Raw genomic sequence first — 14,309 nt, forward strand, 5'->3', positions numbered from 1 at the left:
TTAAGAAATTAAAAATCAACAACAAAACAATGAAGTGACGCAATCCAAGATGGTACCACGTACAATCATTCATTAAAATGAGTTGAACTTGCGATAATAATACAAAGTGACTTGGATCAATTGAGTCTATAAATCTATACTTATCTTGAATATAGTGGGATTGTGTAATAGTGCGTATAGAGATAGCGAAATGTTCATATCCAAAGTACCTGAGTAGTCTAATTTATGCTTCTCAGAAGTGTACCTCACTACTGGCGTCACGCCAGCTGCCGCGATGCCGACCACTTTGGATTTTCGCGAACCGATACACTATCACTCCATTTCCTCAATGCATGCTCTGTGAATCATTTTGTATGCAGAGATTTTGTGATTCAAATGATATATATGATTCAATAAGTTCAAGGGTTTCGTCAAATGCCACCTTTTATTAAAAGGCACTTAGGGGATTATAAATGGGATACACTTTAGGGGATGGGATGAAAAAAACATGGAATGGAAATATAAAGAATATCGTCAAATTGTGCTAACAAATAATTATACATCCTGAAGTGAAGGTCTTCCCAGACCAATACACTCATGTAGCATTAATTTTTACATAGCAATAAACAATAACATTATTAAACATGTATATCTAGCTAAATTAGCAAAACTTTACTCGTACTTTGAATTCACAAGTAAGTTTATACATAATTCGGAAGCTGTTCAATTTAGTCTAATTAGAGAGTTAATAAGATTTAATCTCAGCTTATAGGCACAACATTTCTATTGCTTCTTTATTTTACCTGGTAAGTCTACCGGATGTGGTAGAAGAACTATGTTATAGATCTCTATCCCAGTTCACTTCTCTGTTTCATAGACATTACGGTACAAGATGGAATCAGCATTTTCTCAAATACAATTTCTATGATTAAAGCAAAATATTTACTAGTATCTGACCTCTGTGTTGATAAAAAATATCTAACAGTAGTACGAGAAAATTTAAACACCTATCTTCCACGTATTATGTTATATTTGTTTTAATCTCACAAGGGCTTTATAAAAATAAGTTAGGAATTATTTCCAGGTGTCCTTTTTAATATTATTCTAAACATTCTACGTGATTACTTTGAATTGAGATGTCTTATTTTACGTAATTTTTCAAAAGAACAAATGAAGCTACCTCTTTTCTGGATTAATAGCTGTTGAATCAAATGAAGAGACCTACCTGCCCCTGCATTCTGTAAAATTGTGATATCGTTGGTTTCCATGGAAGCTTCGTTGATAGCATTGGCTTTTAACTTTGGCAAATATTTTAATTATATTTTAATTTTGGCATGTCATACAAATAGAGTGCAGATTTGAATAAAACTTGATATAGTCGAATATTTCACCGACGAGTATAAAATAGCGGAATTGCACAACTGATTTTAAGGGTAAAAGCTTAGTACCACTACCTTGAGAACACGCTTGCTGGTTGGTGGTAATCCATGCTGTTCACGTCAATCTAAGGCCATAGGCATTTAATTTAGTCTTCAATTATTTATACCATCCCTTTAGAATGAAACAGTGATTGTTTCGTAGGAAAATAAATAAACATACTGCATAGCTATGGTATATCCATAGATAATCTCTGTCACTAATAGCTTTATAAAATATCGATAGTTACAAAATAATTTATTATATGATCAAATATGGTGTATGAGTACTTAATGATGAACAGAAAAGAAACTCCAATGTTTTAATTGTCTTTATTAAATACAATTGTTTCGCGATTTTAGTTATAAATGATAATAATACATTTGAAAACATTGATAAATCATGTAAATATTAATGATATACAAAATGATATGTTATCACATAATATGATGAATATTGTCACAACACTTAAGTACAATGAAGTTACAACATAAAGTCGAACATAGTTCTTGCCAAAGCTTATATACAATGAGTTCATGGTTCATAAAATATAATTTTGTAAAAACATACTTAATATATTTGAAGAAATCAGATATATTTAAAAAAATACTTTTGGGTGTACTATCTACTCTACTTTTTGAAATATTATTTCTTTTTCCTTAAAAACAATATTTATCGATCAATGATAAATCCTTATAGCCTAATATTGTTGTAATGTACTTTAATATCTTTGGCTAGTTTCATTAAATCACTTTGTAGTACCTATAGTCAAAATTTGTCTTGATCAATTTCACAAAACAGATTCTTATATAGATCTAAGCCACAATCATACCTCGAGCTTTTTATTATAAACGCATAATAAACGTGCTTATGAATTTTCTTTGTTTTATATAATGTAATATATAATCTTGTATTTTTGATTGACTTAAAAACTGCTTAACTATACTCTAATTTTCCTCGCAGAAAGAGATAGAGTAATTTCAGTAACGACTATAAATGGTAGATCTCAAACTAAATTAGCTCGATTTCAATTTAGATTTGCGCAACTATTACATTCGTCATAACTTTAAGACATAACTCTTCTTTCTTCTTTTAATCTTCTTTTACTATTGTAATTATCAGTAATAATACATTTTGTATGTGGGGACACTGAACACGTAGTCCAGTGAGCCCCCCCTGGTCTGGAAGAAATGATTCTCGTATCTATACACGCGGCCTCTGTACCTGTATCAACAATAGACTCATTACGTCAACTAGTCTAGTGAGATGATGATGAAATATGAGTTTCATGATGATACTGTTGGTGATAATGATTTATTGTATGATGATGATTAGTTAAGTAATTGTTTAAAGATACAACTAGAAACATCTAGACTACTGATTAGAAAGTTTAAATTGTATTAGAGTAGTCTACAATCTTACAGCAAATTGATTAATCATTAGAATCAAAAGACAGTCACTTAGTAGTTACCCTAGTAATAATTGTTAATAATAATAGCTGATAAAGCTATAATAATAGCTGATATAACTAGAAAGTTTTCAAAATCCGAAATCTAGAGATTATAATGTTACCTAACCGTGATTTTAAAATTAACTTCGGATAGTGAAATTCACTTCCGCCTAGTTTTTGTAAACTTGAGGAAACCCAAAAGTTAACAGCCTAACAGTTTTTCTTAAAATAAACCTACAAAATTAGAAATACCACTCGTAATTAAATTGTTCTAAAGATTTACTGACATCAGAAGTAAAGCTGTGTGTAACTAATTACTAGAAAGTGAAAGAATTCACTAGAACCACAAACCCCATCTTAGAGAGAGCGAGCGTTTAATTATTTATCAAATCTATTTTTTTATAATATCTTATTAAGAAAGATAAGCGGTATGTTATGTTATGTTGTACAATAATTAAAAATGATCAATATATTTTTAACAAGTCAAACATCAAACAGAAAACAATAGATATAGGAAATTGGTCAAACTCTAAAGTAAAACCTAAGCTTGGTAGAAACAGGAAATCCTTTAAAAAGGTCGCAAAAAACGAAGACGATGCAAAGCTTGGTTGAAATAGGAAAAGTTATCTTTAGAAGATGACGCGAAAGTTACGTAACAGAGTGCATCGAACCCGGCGAAAATATACACTTGTATCGTTGTCGACGCATCGGTTTTATTAAAACGCATGCAACTACATGAATATATGTATACGAGTATTTAGAGACATTTGAAAAGTTCATCTCCGTCGCTGAGTGGGTGATAAAGAAAATATATATCATCATTAGTTTCACATATTTATTAATTGCTATGACTTAGCACATAACAGCTAGACTTAAGATATCTCTTATGATTGCAAGACAAGAAGATGAAAATGTAAAATAAATAAAAATGTTCTGTCTTCGTTTTATAAAAACCTTTAACCGTACTAATGTTGTTTACTTTTGCAATTTTTTTAAATCATAATCTTGATACTGGTCAGCCAGTTTTTTTAGAGAATTATTAAAGTTATCATGCATAAATATTAGAGTGTATTCAATTACTTGTAATCAGAGAAAAATAACTTAGAACCTAAAATGTAGAGCGGAAAGACTTTATAGCTATAATTTCATAATTTTGTATAATATTACAATGGTAATGAATTCTGGGAATCTAAAATTTGTGGGGGTTCATATACCTACGGATAAATATAGTTAGCCGTAAATCTGTAAAACATTCACCTCGGCTTGTTCAATTTTGATTGAGCACTTTACACATACTGTGGTAATTTACGAGCGTGTCATAACAAGGCTGCGAGTAAATCAAAAACTTGGAAAACACGCCGCGTTGTGCAATGAAATTAAATTTTCATTTGGATTTTAGACAAATATTATTTTTTTAAAGCTTCAGATTAATTAAGAGATATAAAGGTCGTGCTTACAAAGTGTAAGCCCTAGATTAAAGTTATACACTAAGATAACTGCAAGAGAAATTTAATACAGAAAATTGAAATAATTCGACACAATTTTAACGATCGATCTACATTAAAACATTCGTATTATAGATAGAGATAAGGTAAATGGAGAATAAAATATTTAATTTATTCCAGAATGAGTCTGTTATAAGTAAACCGATATTTACTAAAGAGAAAATTAAATATTTACAATTATGTTAATTCAGAGACTATTTCTTACAACAACTACTCGTATCAATACTGAAGTTACATTTTGTGGTTTCCAGTGTGTTACGAACTAAATGGCATAGAGAATCCAGGTGTCCACAGAAGAAATCAGATCACTAGTAAAACTATATTTTGGAACTGTATTTATGTGTCCACATAAAATTAATCAATTGTATCGTAAATAAAGTGAATTAAATATCAATTAATTTGTGATGCCTACTGTAATAACGCATTTATATTTAGCTCAGCTTTTTCAGTTAGAAGTAAGTTTGTAGCGGTAGTAAATTTAGTTCTAAATGCTTTGCTCGTAACCACGATGATATATTATAGTGGATTTGTGTTAATATGAAATGACTTGTGCAATGTAACCGTGCGATGGTGCTATTCTCGGTGTGCAGTTAAAAAGCGCAAGTAACTCCAGTTTCACAACGCACGTCCGTCCGAGTTAAATATACGTTTATGTATTACATCAAATAGGGCACGATTGTGCAAGGCTCATGCACACTGTACTTACTGTTGTAGAAGAATATGAACTTTTCTATGATAAACTCGTCACTGGAATTAGTGGGAAGTGTTGATGTTGTGTAAAAAATATCATCGTTATAATAATATTTAACAATTATTGATCTAAATTGCAATCTATACAAACTGTTGTGCTTTTGTTTTGATTTTGTCCAAAGCAAAACAAAACTACTTTTAGAGGAAACTTTAAAATGTTTTTGAAATCTCAATGTCACAATCTCTGATTCAATCACAAAAGAACTGATTCCAATGGCGAGTTTGTTTGTGCAGAAACTTTCAATTAAGGCAAAGTAAGTGTAAAAATAAATGAATATACTCACTTTGATCCGGCAGAAGCTTTGGTGTCGAGAACCTCAACAATGTCTCCCGCTTTTAAGGAGACTTCATCATCAGCCGATGCTGTGTAGTCTGATGTCGCTACCACGATGTCGTCCACCTGCAACAAAAGAAGAGATTTGGTAAATATATAGCCTGTTTTATCAGTAATTGAGCTGATAGGGCCGACAATCTACAATAATAATTGTTTCATGACTGAAGTTTGCTGGATCGTATGGTATAAAGCAGAGACCGCGTTCTTGAAAACGTAAGTATTCTCTTCCATGACGTAATGGATAAGGAAGCCTTAAGAAGTTCATTTTATAATAGAATGTTTAATATAAAATCAATCGCGAATTATAAATTACCTTGGACGGACTTCTGCTACATGTAGATCTTGATCTTGTACTCGACAAAGATGGGGAATGATATCGTTTATAACTGGGTGTATAGTCTAGGCTATTCATTCTAGATCTGGTATTCTCCCTATCCAGAAGTACACCATTATATTTTCTATAACCGGTATTCGTGTATTTCGTGATTATTTGGCTGTTGCTTATATTGCAATATCCATTAAATGTTTCAAGATCTTCGTCATTATTATCTAGAACTGGACAACTATACATACTGAAGCGGTGAGCTGAGGGTTGACTAAGATTTAGGGCTGAGAAAACGTGCATTGGCTCAAAATGTCTTATACCATTTTCATCTAGTACTGTATAAGCCACCTGACCAGTTAGAACAGCGCGACTCGCTTCCCGAGGAACAACTGCTTGTAAGCCCTTCTTCATTATCAATAAAGCACCGGGTAGATTTTTACGCTGAAATAGAAAATCTTCCATAGCCAAGCTATTTTCAGGTTGAAGTAAGCTCAAAGGAATGTCAGCAGATGTCATTAAAGGAGCTTCTTCCGGAACGATCATAAGTGCAGCACTCTCTCGTACCAAATCCCTAACATTTTTATCTGTGCGAGCAAGTTCTGGATTTGTTTCAAGTTTTCGAAGGGCCGAATGTAAACTTGGAGTCTTTTCTGCAAGTTTCCTCATTACAGTTAACCTTTTAAGGATATTGACACACATTTCGTCATTTTCTATTTTTGTTAAACTTTGATCGTCATTCAATACACAGAGTAAACTTCTGGCCACATCACTTAATCCAAGTACTTTTGCAAGTCCTACTGATTGTATAATTATTTCCTTCAACGTTTCTTTGTCAGAGTCTTCAAAAATAGTTTCCAAAGTCTTGCTACTAGTTTCCTGTACAGCAGATACGATGGCTTTTTGCAAAGTTTCTGCTGCCTCGTGATCTGTTTTAATAAATGATATTGATTCTGATATGCGGCTCAAAACATGGTGTAATAAGTTCGTGTCATTTTTGGAAATATTTTTAAAAGCTGGTCCAAGTACTTGATTTTCACTGCTAAGAAAGTCGCTAAACTTATCAATTATCTGTTCTTCTGTATAAGAACCTTTGTCTAGAGCACTATTGATTGCAATTTTGATAAGTTCCACTTTTGAATTTGTGGTATTTTCAAGTATTTCTTCACAAAGTATTTCTTTGTTTTCTTCTGTTTGAAGAATTTTATACATAGCGGCTATAAAGTCCACGTCGATTGTTTTTCCTAATATAGTATCAATAGATTTTAAAATATGCTGATATTTTTCCTTTCCATTGTTGTTATTAATTTCTTCAAACTGCTCTGCTGTAACTAGCGCGGCCAAAACAGCAGCTGCTATTGAATTTTTCACTTTTTCCTGGTGCGCATGATGTTGTTTGTCTTCATTGAAATCGTCACAATTGAATACTTCTAACCTTTTTTTACTCGTTCTGCCTCTTTTGTTTTCAGTGATTATTCCATTGTTTTTATGGTTTACGTGAATTTCAGATTTCAAGTGTGAGCTCATTTCTATAATAGATTTGATTACTTCCATGAGTTGATTCGCTACATCATCTTTCAACCCAAAGTCAGTTACGAAAGCTTTCAAGGCTTCTGCATTTTTTGTATGATTCAATATGACATTAATAGCAGGTAAGTCTGTTGGTACTTGTCTTCCAATCGACATTCCAGCTTCTGACAATTGTCTTAACATTTTTCTATCAATAGTTAATTCCCCTTTAGTAGATGATGTATCATTGGGATTAGTTTTGACTTTTAATAGCTTTAGTTCTTCCGGAGTGACGATAAAACTTTGAACAGAAAATTCAAGACCTTCTTCACCTTCTATTAGATCAGGAGCTACAAACTTGAGACCTTCAGGCGTCTGAACTATTTGACCGGGCACAAAAGTTACTCCTTGATCATCGGTTTCAATAACTCTACCAGGAACAAATCTCGGCCCTTCCTCCGTGTCAACTACCTGCCCTGGAACAAATCTAGAACCTTCATCTTCCGTTGATATAACTTGTCCAGGTATGAACGTTGGACCAGCCTTTGTTTCAATAATTTGTCCAGGTACAAATCTAGGTCCATCAATTGTATGTATTGTTTGTCCCGGTACAAATTTGGGTCCACTTTTTGTATTTACTACTTGGCCTGGGACGAATTTAGGTCCATCAGTTGTGTCTACAACTTGGCCTGGTACAAACTGTTCTCCATTTTCTGTAAAGACTATTTGTCCAGGAACAAAAATTCCCTCCACCATCATTCCTGGAACGAAACGCGATTGATTTGCTTCATTTTTAACAAGACGTCCTGGAACCACTTTTCCATCTAAAGTTGGTGCTCTAGGTCCTGGGTAAAATTCAATACCTTTACTCGATTGTACCATATGGCCAAATACATATAAAGATTCCTCTGATAAAGAACATGTTTTAATATCAATAGGTAGCCCCACTGGAGTACTCTCACTGAAAGATATATCTTCTATCGTCTTGGCAACTGAAAACTCTACATGGCCATTAGCTTTGACAATTGTTTTGCCCGGGACAAATTTCTCACCACAGTCAGTATTAACAACTTGACCTTCAATAAATTTAGGTCCATCGATTGTATCTATTGTTGTTCCAGGTATAAATTCTAGACCACTGCTCCCAATTTTACTAATACCAGGAACAAAGATTGTTTCTCCATTTGAATTGACTGTCTGACCAGGTATAAATTTCAATCCATTTGGCGTAGCTAATGTAGCTCCCGGGACAAATTGTAATTCATCATCTTGATGTACCACTTGACCTGGCACAAACTGCCATTCATTATTAATTTTTGCATTTTGACCGGGTGTGAAAACAATATTTCCATTTTCTGTTACTGTTTGTCCAGGTATGAATTTAACCCCATCTGGAGTCATTATTGTTTGACCTGGAACAAACACGTCTTCTGATCCATCATTTATAACTTTTCCAGGAACAAATTTCAATCCTTCTTCAGATAAAACAGTTTGTCCTTCTGTGAAGCGATAAGTTTCATCTTTATTTTTAATGGTCTGTCCACATACAAATTCATCCCCATTTTCTGTGAGCAAAACTTGTCCAGCTAGGAAAAATGGTTCATTAGTATTTTCATTGTTAATAATATGTCCAGGTATCAAGCCGGGTCCTGCGGGCGTATTAACACTGAGTCCAGGGACAAATGTTGGACCCGTGGGTGTTTCCACTGTCTGACCCGGCACGAAAACAAGACCTTGAGGTGTATTTATATGTTGACCAGGAATGAACTTCTTTGCTTTATTTATATCTAACGTCAAACCTGAAATTTTTGCAACTTTTTCCCTTTTACCCTTCTTTATATTTTTAACAACCTCAGTTAGATCATTTAATTCAGGAAGCATATCAACTTTATCACAGGTTAGTAATTTATCGATAATGTTCGATGTGTCTATCAAACGTTCTTCAGAAAGCTCGGCAACGGCATTTAGCACTGATTCTGATGGTCGTGACTTTATTAGTTTCAAAGGATTCACACAAGGCACATTATCAAGAGGAATTGATACATCACTAATACAACGTTCCACTTCAAGTATTTCGGTATCACAGTGATATGGTGTTATATTTATAGGCGACGGAATTTTAGTCACTTTGGGAATTAAAATCTCATTATTTGCTTCTTTTTCAAACAGATCCCAATCCCATGTTTCAAGAAGTGGATGCATTTGATCCCTCCAGTCGCCACTGCACATAGTAATACTCGATTTTGACCGCATATGATGAAGATCAAAATTACTGCAAGAAAAACTTTTGATATCGTGCTTTTCATGCTTAGTTTCTTCTAATTTAGCTTTCTTTGCCACACGATCTTGTTTCATTCTTTCTTCTTCAATTTCCTGTACTTCTGCCAATTTTTCCTTATTTTCAAATATTTTTTTCATAGACGAAAGACCAGCGGTACGTTTCCTTTTCTTTTTCCGGTCTTCGAGTTCTTCTAACTCCCTTTGTTTTAAAACTTCGGCACTCGGTCCCTCACCTTCGTATACTTCCACTTCCTCGGTAAAATCCTTAAAGTCCATTGAAACACTACGGCCCTGTTTTGTTTTGATAAGTAAAGTGTCCGAGTCTTTAGCGAGCATAACATCTCTGACATCGCCATCCCTAACTGCAGCCTCCATTCTACTGGAGAAAACCAAACTGCATTTCTTCTCTTGGACCGTGTAAACATACCGTTTGTCATCGGTCACTTGTTTCGTCAAAAGCATTTCCATCAAGCCCCGTTGAGCGTCGGTAGAGCCGTCCAACACTGGGAATATATACCTATAATCGGCGAGCATGTCGTGTTTCCTGTTTCCGTAATTAATTTCGGGCGAATAATGGTGCGGGCCAAGTTCGCCGGACACGTTGGTTATTTTACACTTAGTTTTGCCCGAGCGGGTGATGAGTAGCACTGGAATGTAATGGTGGGAAGGCAATCCGTAAGATTTCCCCGTGATCCTGCAGCATCTCTTCGCGTCGGCTGGCGAAATAGGCGCGAGAAGCGGGAAGTAGTTGGGCTTGGGCAAGCCCCGACTGCGGCCGGTGATTCTACAGAAAGACATCGCGATCACGTAGTCATATTATTTGTTTACAAACTCGAATAAAGCCGGCTTGGTGCGCGTCTGTTTGAGTATATAATAACGATTTGATCGCAGCGGAAAGCGCGTGCTTCGGTTGCGGAGGTTACGGAACGACTGCGGGAGAGCGGTCTAAGCGCAGGGCTTAACGGTGGCTGTCGGTTCGCACCTTCGAGACTGCGCCGGTGAGCCGTACATCTGTTCCGGTTAGCGTCTATTTATAATCATAAAGGGAGACGTATTTATTTACGCCGAATATATGACACGATTCCGTGATGAAAACAACAAAGCGGATTCCAAAATCCAGTTTATCCACAAAAAGCGAGAGAGCACTCGACGGAAAACGAAATCAAAGCTAACATTATGAAATCGAAGTGTTTCGGTTTATTTTGGAAACGTAAATATTTATACACAAACGTTGTTCGAAAATATCTTTGCGAAATTGAATTCGTGTTTTCGCAAACTTTGTGCACATGTTCGAAAATGGAAATTTATAAATGGAAATTCGTATATTCAACTGTATCTTTGTATTATCCAGCCTATCACAAGCTGGACAAAGATACCAGTTATTTGTAAAATCTGAAGAAAAGTCCAGTATTACTAGTTGGAGTATGTACTTACAGACAAAACTAAAGGTGACGACGAAACCAATTGTTTTTTTAATGAGACCTTTGCTCAAAAGAGGATCATGTTCCAGATCAAAAGATTGTATACTTTGTAATATAATGTGACATGGTGGATATACTCAGGGTTGGCTAGTTACTACTTTATCGACAAATTTTTACTACATTGCTGCAAACAGGAATATTGGTAGAGTTATATTTAAGTAATGCACTTTAAACTTTGCAGATACGCGTATCATCATTATCAGCATTTATGATGGGCCACTATAGAGCACTATAACAAAGGCAAGATACCCACCTCGCTACTCTAATGCGAGATGACAGGCCAACTTTAAATGTGTCACATGAAATTAAGGAAGTAAGGAAATAAATAAAGAGGTATTAACTCTAGCGGCCGATTTACTCTTGGAAAACAGAGTGCGTAATTATGAAAATAATATAATTAAATATTTATAAAGCAGAACAAAGCGAACACGTAAACAATTAATTATTTTGTCACTGTTTTATTCGTAGAGCTACGAATGGCGTAGCAAATTGCTACGGGCTTTCATAAAATTAAATAGACTGATAATAAAAAACGACTAAAAACTTCAATCACTGATCCGAAGTGTTATTTTTTTTAAATATTGAATAGAAGCAGACGTTATTTATGAAAGTTCATTTATTTGCAAAACAAAAAGTGACCTATTAGTTAGCATTTTTTGCCGCTTTCAGAGTAAAACGTAGGTTTTTTGTTGGGTCTGGCTTGGGTTGCTGCTTGGATTTGTCAGTTTTTTGCGGAAAATAGCAAAATAAATCAATTATAACTATGTTATTAACCTATAATAATATTGTAAAGTTTGTGGTGTTGTATGAGATAATCTCTGGATCTACTTAACCGATTTAAAAAATTTTTTTAACCACTAGAAAGTCATATTATCTGTAAATAATAAGCTATATTTCATCTCCCTATCCTCACGGGAACGAGAGCTACGTGATTGAAACCGCGAAGCGTCGCTTAGTTGAAAATATTTAGTTAAGTACATCAAAAATTATTTTGATGTATGAAAGTAAATTTTAACTCAACAAGTGGAAGTTAAAAATACGGTAGGTATTCTTACATAGAAGTAAAAAACAACCACCAGAATCCCGCATCTGTTTTGTTGATTTCACAATGTTTTTGTTTTTTAAACTGTACACTAATCAATGTTCTTCAAGTGCTGAGGAAAGCTATTTCAGTGTCGGGCTTTGTTTTCAATTTACCTGTATCGAGCACCGACCTACGCGTCGAGAAAGTTCGCCTCAGCGAATGTGGGACAAAAACCAGGTGACCAGACACCGCTGCGTCTATGTAAGTGGTAGTCGTCCTTCATCTAATAAACGGCTGACCCACAAAAAATAGATTTTGAGTTAAAATCAATCAGAAAAGAAAAATGTAAAAATTCTAATTTTTGGATCGTGGATGACTAGGAGCGAGTTAGGTAGTCAGTTTTTCTAATTATTGACTTGTTAGGAAATTCAGCTTCGTCGAGCGTAGTCAGAATAAAGTTTCTAAATATAGTCTACAGTAGCATATATAAGTAATATTGCTATTTCCCTATATTCATGTATGATCTACGCGGGTGATGATATTAAGAAACTTTACAAAAATAATTCTCAGGATGTTCATTAAATTAAATAACATTGAAACTAATCATGGGAGAAAAATCATTTATCGAGTAGACGCCCTTTTTTAGAGTTTGCCTTTATATGTTAAATTCATATGTTTTTTTACGTACGTCTGCATCAAGCGGATTAAAAAACTATAATTACTTTTAAAATCTTTCTTCTTTCGTTAAATATAAAATTAATCAATAAATAGTCTGATTTGGATGCGGGTATTCTTAATAGATACCTGGTTAATACATGAATTATGATTAAAAAGCTGAGCCAAAGATTCTTCATTCATCAAATTCATCGGACATCATATTAAATAGATTTTCTCTTTAAAAAGTAAAAAAAAGTTCATAGAGATAGACAAAGTAAAATCAAGGAATGTATGTTCATTTGAAATCATTATTTAATAATTTATATTTGTAGCTATACTATAGTAAAAAATACCGAGGGGCCGCTCACCAACACGATGGGCTGACCAGCTGAAGGAGGATAAAGGGACGAATTTCTACACTATATCATATATATTTCAGTATAACAATGCCTTTAGGATGCTGTTGAGGCTGCCATGGTGCTGTAGCGCATCAAAAATGTTCGCAGACGCGCATACAAATGACTTTTTTGCAATAAGGCGTAAAAAAGCGGTGTCTCTCCTACAGAGATTACGTGCTAGCACCAATGGCATCCTAAGGGTATTGTCTGCTAGGCCCGACTGCCCAATTCTAGGCCATTGTGTGGAAATAGCTATAGGGCGTACTTGATTGTTGTTTTTAAATGTTATCAAAAAAAAAAAAAAAATCCAATGTTTACTAACTGTACTAATTTAATTTAATAAGTAAGATGGAAATGTAACCTACTAATATACTAACAATATATGGATTTGTAATTCTGAAATAAATAAATTATTATTATTATTATTATTATATATCAGCGATGGCCACCAACAGAAGGCGATGGAAGGCGTGGACCCGCAGGAGGCTGGGATCTTACCAGGACCACGATCTTCAGTAATGAAGGAACGACTACAGAGTGAATTTGGCAAAAATTGTCACAATATTTAAAGTTTCCTTATCATTTCTTTGAAAACAGAATACATTCTAAACATGACTCAAGAGTAGCAAGTGATAGAAATAATGATGTTGGAGAAATGAGCGCATATTTTCTTGCACATTGACAAGTCATTTTCTTTTAGATGAACTCATAAAACGATTTCGCGAAAATATTTTACGCCATTTTTCTTTTCGCAGCGGAAAATAGTCACAAATCATTGAAGCACCATTACTCTGTAATACTAACAAATCGTCCTGACTTTGCACACGTACCTCCAAATATTTTTTTGTTGAAGAAAAGTTGGAGTAGTAGAACTGTTTCGCTGGTGGTTATGCTGTGACTTCGAATGACGAAGTCTTGGGTTCAAGTTCGGCCATTAAATATCTGAAATTTTCAGTATAAATTCTCAGCTCGGATTTAATGAGTTGGTCGTGTCCACAGTTCCATCAATGATTACTAAAAATACATGAGATATTCAGTTTATTTCTAGGTAAACTTCTAAGATTTTTTTATTTTTAATACTCACCTGTCATCGCAAATGTTAATATACAAAAATATTTATCTGTCGTCTAACCGTATGTATTACTTTGTCTCTCATCAAAGCGGCTGATATTATGAATGTAGGTGTTTAAATAAAACTGTTCTA

General features: G+C 34.2%; 1 protein-coding gene across 12 annotated transcripts in view; it reads right to left on the minus strand.

The window, feature by feature from the left end:
- LOC112050866 (obscurin) overlaps positions 1-14,309 on the minus strand; it is a 129,068-nt gene that overhangs the window by 90,525 nt on the left and 24,234 nt on the right. For 6 of the 12 annotated variants that reach the window (XM_024089243.2, XM_024089247.2, XM_024089242.2 and 3 more), the window contains exon 3: positions 5,385-5,500. In XM_024089243.2, the coding sequence (XP_023945011.2) occupies positions 5,385-5,500 (116 nt within the window). Of the gene's footprint in view, positions 1-5,384; positions 5,501-5,747; positions 10,517-14,309 lie in introns of those variants that run through there. The other 6 variants (XM_024089235.2, XM_024089236.2, XM_024089233.2 and 3 more) reach the window with 4 other exon arrangements.

Source organism: Bicyclus anynana, chromosome 1, assembly GCF_947172395.1.
Source record: "Bicyclus anynana chromosome 1, ilBicAnyn1.1, whole genome shotgun sequence".
NCBI lineage: Eukaryota > Metazoa > Arthropoda > Insecta > Lepidoptera > Nymphalidae > Bicyclus > Bicyclus anynana.